The 7,863-nt window shown below is 32.5% G+C and overlaps 1 protein-coding gene and 1 long non-coding RNA gene across 4 annotated transcripts; one reads left to right on the top strand and one right to left on the bottom strand.

The window, feature by feature from the left end:
* Positions 1 to 160: 160 nt before the first annotated feature.
* LOC126848501 (uncharacterized) lies at positions 161 to 6,300 on the top strand. 3 transcript variants are annotated; one of them, XM_050589488.1, is made up of 11 exons: positions 164 to 469; positions 1,084 to 1,146; positions 1,502 to 1,630; positions 1,724 to 1,858; positions 1,961 to 2,118; positions 2,450 to 2,515; positions 2,912 to 3,062; positions 3,141 to 3,341; positions 3,416 to 4,043; positions 4,188 to 4,464; positions 4,546 to 6,300. In XM_050589488.1, the coding sequence occupies exons 1-11, from the start codon at positions 386 to 388 to the stop codon at positions 4,682 to 4,684; spliced, it is 2,031 nt and encodes a 676-aa protein (XP_050445445.1). In that variant the 5' UTR covers positions 164 to 385; the 3' UTR covers positions 4,685 to 6,300. The 3 variants fall into 3 exon arrangements, with proteins under 3 accessions (XP_050445446.1, XP_050445445.1, XP_050445447.1); XM_050589490.1 differs by lacking the exon at positions 164 to 469 and adding an exon at positions 483 to 668; XM_050589489.1 differs by lacking the exon at positions 2,450 to 2,515 and having other exon boundaries at positions 161 to 469.
* Positions 4,519 to 7,294, bottom strand: LOC126848516 (uncharacterized). Its single transcript, XR_007687268.1, has 3 exons — positions 7,158 to 7,294; positions 6,787 to 7,072; positions 4,519 to 4,663 (listed from the first exon to the last, which is right to left on the bottom strand). It is a non-coding gene; the product is annotated as an uncharacterized LOC126848516 (long non-coding RNA).
* Between the last annotated feature and the right edge of the window lie 569 nt (positions 7,295 to 7,863).

Below are 7,863 nucleotides of genomic sequence, written 5' to 3'. Positions count from 1 at the left end.
ATTAAATGGATAATTTAAAAAATATTTCAGAAATATATTTAATATAATATCAAAGTCTCATCTATCTTGGAGAAATCTTGAATCTTATGCAATTACATAAATTCAGATACATAATTTTCCTAAAACCCGAATAAATCTGCGTTTTACTTTCGTTATCACGCGACCTCTGTGAGAGATAACATTTTCAACTCTGCGAAAACTCTCGGGAATTGCAAAAAAAAGGCGTATCGAATCTTACGTCCCCGGCACGTCGTGGTGACGGCCCTGCTATGACCAGTTTTTATATACGCTTTGACATCCAACATGGCCACCTGATATGTAGCAGACGACTCGCGCACAGGTGGCATGAAGAGCTGTAAATAAAATTCACCCTCTAGATTTAATTATGAGTGGACGTGTGCAAAAAGAGTGTGCCGATGATCCCGATCGCATCGGACCGATCGACGATGCAGTGGACCCGCGAGTGCAGGTGAGACTCGCTTTCCAACGCGCATCCCGACGACAACCTTGCAGCGATTCTCGCGATATTGACATTTCGCCATTGGAAGAAAAAAAGACGGCCGCGATTAATTGCACGTGAACGGAGGACGAGAATCACGATCGTACGATGAATTTTATGAACGACAAATCCCACGTGCAACAGCAGTCCCGTTCTTTTCTCAGCGAAGGTCTCTTCATTTTTTCCCTTTTCTCCACCCTATATATACATACACGGCCGAGTTATAAAATGTTCTTATTTCCCCCTCCACCGCCCGGCCCAGACTATGTCTATTATAGCATGACAGCGCGTATTAAATTACTTTCGTTGCCCGGTAACTTCGTTTCGACGCAAGAGGTTGGAGCATAATAGGCATGAAAGACTTTTTTAATTTATAAATTTATTTTTTAATTTATATTTCAATGTTGATAGTGGGAAGAGATGACTATATAAATTATTATTTGTCCGATTAAAAAATATTGTATTGAAAAATAATTCTGTATTATATGAAAAATTATTAACATTATTATAGCATTATTTTAAGAAATTATATGCAACTTATATATGTATAACACACTTTTATAAAATACATGATATTGTTTCAGATTGAACTTGAAAGATTAAACACAGCTACAGATGACATTAATAAATTAGAAGTTGATTTAGATGTAAGTATTCCTTTTTAAAGAAATGACCTTACATTTGCAAAAGTTTCTTGCCAGTCTAGATTTCACATTGCGATATCTGATAATACTTCTTAAAGAACAAAATTGCTGGCATGTTTAGAAACTGGTTACGATTAGATTTTATTGAGATGATTGCTGTGTAAGATATATGCAAATGGATAATGACTTGAGAAGACAATCTTAATAACAATCAAATGGCAGCTTCAACTAAAGAAATAATTTATAACTTTAGATTAAAATTTTTTACAAAAAGTTATAGCACTAGTGTTTCATGTCTTATATATATTTACTTTAATATAATTAATCTTTTTATATCATGTATTTTATAATTTTTTAGGAAGCAAGAGCAACTTTTAGAGAATTATTGTGCGAATCAACAATCAAGATCGATGCTTTAGCTAAGAAACTTGGAACTTGCATTGAAAAGTCCAGACCATATTATGATGCTAGATTTAGAGCAAAAGAGGTGAGAAACTTTTTCTACATAACCATATAATATTATTTCTAACTAGATATAGAAATAACTTTGGAAATATCAATTATACATATAAATATATAGGCATTACAAGAAACGCAGAAGGCTGCGATTAGATTTGAGAGAGCCAATAGTCAACATTCTGCGGCTAAAGAAATGGTTTACTTAGCAGAAGAAGGATTACGGACTGAAGGAAGATGTTTTGATCATGCTTGGCAGGTAAGATCCATTAATTAAGTTACAATAAAAATTATACATATAATGTGCAATATGACAAAAAAAAAACAGAAACATTAACGATGTATAATAAAATATATATAGGAAATGTTGAATCACGCTACATCGCGAGTGAATGAATCGGAGCATGAAAGAGCTCTTTCTGAAGCTGAGCACAGGCATACAACAGCATTATATCACAAAGCGGAGCACGAAGTTCAAAGATTACAGCGCGATTTAAAACGTACTATTGCCAAATCAAGGTATGTTAGAAAAACTTTTTTGTAAATGGAGTTTGAGAATATCCCCATTCTCTCAATAATTTTGTTAATGCATGAAGTTATTTATTGTATTGCATATAATTATTATTTAATACAAGTCACTTTGAGAAAACCTTGTATACAACCAAGTTAATGTATCAAAGAATTATTTACATACAAATCCTTTTTTTATTATTTCTTCTCATTGCTATCGACATATTTTACCCTTTTTCAAATAATCATCAAGCTATTTTTGAATGATTATTATGTTATGTTGATTTCTATAGACCTCTTATAGTATTTATGTGTTTTGGTTGTATGTTCATGTTGGCAGTATGGGTGCACGTCGCAGCTTGCTTCTGATAAACAGTATCGCCTACAGGCACAACTTGCTCATGTTGTAAGTAGGATAGATATTCTTTTTATTTATTTATTTTTTAATATACAATTATCTTGTATGTGTGCTATTAAACAGTTCAACTCTTTGTTCTTTATTTTTTAAACTCATTATTCCGATCATGCATGAACTGTATAGTTATATATAAGAATTTTTCAAATCACCAACCTGCTACTTTTTTTTGATTTAGCTTTTCACAATAAATACACTGCATAAAATTTGTCGAGTTGCTCTTTTCCCCTTCTGATCAGAATGTTATATGATTATAATTTAAATTGTTATGCATTAAATATTGTAATTATGATGTATAATATATGCAAAAAATTATGGTTATAAATATTATTTCTTTGCATAATATAGTTCTAATTTAATAAAATAGTTTATAATTACAACATATAGGCCTTACTATGAAATGAAAGCGCATTTTAATCAAATGCTAGAGGAGCAAAAAATGAAAGTCAGTGTGTTGGAGAGATCAGTTAGTGAAGCAAAAGCTTCATACGCAGAAGCGTTACGAAATCTAGAAAAAATCAGTGACGAGATTCACAGGGTATAAATATATATCAGTTATGTGTGAATAGCAATAATTTAAACTATATATAAAATTTTCACTTTATTTTGCCAACAGACAAGGAGATATGACAGTACAGATGACTACGTTAAACATGCACGAGATGCGCCCGATTGCTCCAGCGTGCAAACCAACGCGGTAACTCCGACAGATTCCAGTGTAACTGGATCTCCGGACAGTACAGATTACACTAGCGATGAATATTTACGCCTTCCCGACAAGATGAGTCCGAATGTACAATGTCCTATGCCTACAAGAGTAAATATAGATGTATCTCTTTAACACAAATCATATACCTTCCACTTTTATTAATAAATAATGCTGTTTTTCAGATCGAAAGAGATTCCTCGTCGGAATACCTGGGCCTAAACAATCTGAATCTTTCATCTACCGAACCTCGTAAATACATAAAACGAGATCGTCCACGAAGCATTGCGACCACTGATTCGAAACATATCGTACCGACTCTAAATCACACAAGTTCTTCTGCGCCAGGTTTGGCGGATTTGTCAGGAATTATATCTCCTATTGAGAGGAGAGTAAAAATTCAAACACCTGTAAACGATAACCAGAATAATGCCACTACTCACAATGGAGATGAATGGACGGAAATTAGCTTGAATAATTCGCCGGATGAAATTTATTACAACAATGATATGTATTCCGATGAGGACGATCAAATTCCCTACAAACCGCTACCAATGGATCTGAGTCCGGAAAACACTCAACAAATTAGCGCAACTGTCGAACCACCGAAAGAGCAAACCAATCGAAAAAGATTAATAACGCAAAAGTCTTTACCCACAATGTCAAAAGTAAACGAAGTTACTTTAAGTGAAGAGAAAAAAGCCGAAGTTACGAGAAGCCCTTCGGTGAAAAATAAAGGCAAACTCGATGGTAGCTTAGCCAATTGGATAATTAGAAGTTCAGCCGGTGGCGAAGCTAGCGGTGCTAGTTCTAGTAAGTGAATAAATGCGTTTCTTTGAAGATTTTGATATTTTAAAATTACACACACACACACACACACACACACACACACACATATATATATATATATATATATATATATATATATATATATATATATAAACATTATCATTTTAGCAAATTCAAGCAGAAGACAATCTCTCGATATGTTATGGAGTGGTGGTACTGGGGAGCGTGTCAAGGAATTACTCAATCACGGTATGATGATACTTAACATATCTAGTTTAACGGAACGACGTTCTAGTGAACCAAAGACAGCGGAGAGAGATAAGGACAAGTCTGAAAAGTCTGAAAAATCGGAAACTAAAGGAAAGAAAGTCCCTAGTCCATTAGAAAAAACAATGAGTTATTTGAATGCAGATGAAGAGACATCAGACAGCGAAAGTTTGGCTAGGTAAGTTCACGATGATTTATACTTTTCAATAAATATAATTTATTAAGTTGCTTTCTTTTTTATTAATACATTTTTTATTAGTGTGGAGATGTTAACGGAGGATCAGATCTCTTCACTCATGATGGAGCCAGACATGAACCAAGTGTGTCAAGAAATTCTGGGAACTCCCTTAGTTGAAGTATGTCCGCTGTTGCAACAACTGCAGCAACAACAACAATAGCCTTATCACAGAAAGATTTGTGCAATCGAATGGCAAAGATTCAATAATAGAAAGTGTTCAAGATCGTTATAAAATGGTAATATAATTAAGGACATCCTTTCTTTCCATTAAGATATTAAGGATATATTATATTTCTTTTCCTATTGTTAAAATTTTATAATTTTTTTATCATATGATGTAGGCATAGTAAAAATTTTATTTTAAGATAATATTTAAATTGATAATATGAAAATATTTTTCATGGGTTTAGTTCAGCATCGACAAGTTATTCTATATTAAATTGTAAAAATAATATTTAGGAATATATAATATCGGTTTTAGTTAATTCAAAACTTGCATTAAAAGTATTTTGTTAGCACTTTGACTAAAAAGCCTAATAATGTCTTTTGTAAATACGCTTACATGATATTTTAGATTGAAATCTATAAAATCTTTCTAACATTTAGAATTTGGTAAATTCTATGAAACATTATTCGCTGATAAAGCAATATATAGTTAATTTTTTAGGAAAATATGTAATTTAATCTATATACTTGTACACAAATTTATTCCGAATCGCATCGACTATTTTTTGCTTACATGCGACTGCTATCACGTTAAGATCTTTCGGAATATATAACAAATGTATTAGAATATCATTATATTCCAGCGAGATATCAAACAATCTAGGTAATTTAGATGAATTATGACAAGATTGCGTTCACTATACACTACGTTTAAATATAAGTTATAAGCACTTCCTTCTCTTTCTCATCGTAATGCAATTATTCGATCCATTAAATTATCCGCGAGGCGTGAAATGTACAGTAAGAAAAAAGAATCCTATAGAAAGTTACAAGATGCCAATTATGACTTTGACAGTCAGATTCTCTCTAAAACGCAAAACGCGCGCGTGCGCGAACTATACATAAGTGTAGCATAATATAATTCTAAACGTATATAAGTGAAAATGTACAAATTGTACTGTTAACATCAGAAGCATTTTCCAACTCCAAGTTATTTTGAGTTTCGAATCAGTCGTTAATTCGTTATGTGAACGCGAAAACAAACTATTCATATGATTGATAATATGTTTTGAGTATGAATCGAGAATCTCGCTCGTCTTTAACAAGCATGCTGTTCCATATACAAAACTTTGTGACATAAATAAGTAAAATAGACCAGGCAGAATCAACAAGATATTTTTCAATATTTTTCGCTCAGATGCAATACAGGGACGATATATATTTAACAATTAAGCATCTCACAGGGCTGTTGATTGTATGCGATAAGAGTGAGGAATGTGATTTGCGAATATACAAATTATCATAAGCAGAATAGTCTGTCTAATGATCATAATAATAATAGATCAGAAGCGCGTACTCGAACGGATTTAAACATTCAAGATAAGTAAGAGTTAATTATTAGCTCCATCATTTTTATTGCGACATATTGTGATATAGCTCTTAGCAATTTTAGAAATTTAGTTGGATTCTCTAATCATCAAACAAAAATATTAGTGTAAAAGATGTACGTAATATGCTATTTATAAAGAGTAATATATACATATATAATATATAAATAATATATAAATTGTATAATATAAATTATATAATAATATATACAGATCTTATTTATTTTTAGCATGATTTTCCATAATCGACGTTAATTAACTCTTTTTCATACAGCATTTGTTAATTTTTATAAGGATAGTGGCAATTATATCTTTTAAATTTTATTTCACGATTTTGCATTGCGTGGAATAAATATGAAAAGATATAGCATACATATCCTGGAAATATTGCATATTATACATGAGTGCATTATATTGCCACCTTTTTGTAACATTCATTTTAAGCACTTAATGCTAAATGCAAGAATCATATTAATATGAATCTGAATATTTATATGCACAAAATGCACTAAAATATGCAATATCCTAGTAAAAAACCTTCAATTGAAAAGATGCGAATTACAAAAAGAAAAGATGAGGCATGACGATGTATATATGCGTAGAATACGGGTTGTTACTACTGACTTATATCAGAATTGATCACATTACAATGGACCAACTAAAATAATCTATTTTTTACATCCACTGACGCGCATATCATTGAACTTACCTTTCCGTTACCTGCCCCCGTAACACCTAGCGTTATTTGCATGCCGCCTCTCTTTATGCCTTCATGTTGGGATTATCGGGATCATCATCTTTGTCCTCTGCGCTCACGAACAGCAGTTGCGCAATAACAATATGCGATTAACCATCTCTGGTTTACTTCATAACTTACTCGTATTCTTTACACGCAATAAACAATGTCGCGACGGAGCATGAATATAATGATTAATAGTAATTAAACGTGGAGCGAGGTTGTGCGAGTTCGTGCCGATCGAAATTTTCTACAGATCCTGCAATGATCGAGAAAAAAAAGTGATTTTACGAGTCGTAGAAAATATTTAAACGAGCTTATAAAAATCAATATTGGAACAATACCTTATTATTCTCTTGTCTGCTATTGACGGATTTGAAGTTATCAGAAAATAAAAATATATCTACAATAAACTCACACCTAGTCAATATCGCATTAAAATGATTAAAAAATCTTTTTTTTTTTTTCACTTATCTTGAGCATTTAAATTTAAACCGTCGACGGACATCGGCTATGATAATTGAACGACATGACTAATATGATTTAACATGAAATGATTATATGTAAAATGATAATATGTAAAAAGCAAGTAACTTTTGCATGTACGCATAATTCAAACTGCGAAGTCATTAGGCGTGTTTATGGATGAAAAACGAAAATAATAAAAGTAAATCGCTATTCAAGCAGAACAAAAAATCACGATATCAAAATGACATCATAATGACTATCAACAATCTTTATGATATCCTTTCATATTATTATGATTCGAATCTATATAACGCGAAAATAACGAGCGAGATTCAAATATCTTTTAACGGATTGCATCGGCAAACGAATGGGAGAAAAATTGCGTTCGAAAATCTACTTGAACAATGACGTTTCATTTTGACCAATTGGAGCAAAGAAATCCTGCTGTTTGATTGATCGAGCGAACGTGTCACTGTAATTAAACCAGTGGATTTTCGAACTTACGCGGAGAGATAGTTGCAGCGGCGACCACGGGTGGCGCTGCATCGGCGGCGTGGCGCGACTGCGCGACACGAACGGCGC

The sequence above is a fragment of the Cataglyphis hispanica genome, chromosome 3 (genome assembly GCF_021464435.1).
Source record: "Cataglyphis hispanica isolate Lineage 1 chromosome 3, ULB_Chis1_1.0, whole genome shotgun sequence".
Lineage (NCBI taxonomy): Eukaryota > Metazoa > Arthropoda > Insecta > Hymenoptera > Formicidae > Cataglyphis > Cataglyphis hispanica.
The sequence above is the reverse complement of the archived record's forward strand: the minus strand, read 5'-3'. Positions and strand labels throughout refer to the sequence as shown.

Excerpts from the sequence above, each read along its gene's own strand:
- LOC126848501 (XM_050589488.1), top strand. The coding sequence starts at position 386 with ATGAGTGGACGTGTGCAAAAAGAGTGTGCCGATGATCCCGATCGCATC. Across the intron at positions 3,063-3,140 it reads TCAGTGACGAGATTCACAGG|ACAAGGAGATATGACAGTAC; the intron begins GTATAAATATAT and ends TTTTGCCAACAG. Across the intron at positions 4,465-4,545 it reads GACAGCGAAAGTTTGGCTAG|TGTGGAGATGTTAACGGAGG; the intron begins GTAAGTTCACGA and ends ATTTTTTATTAG.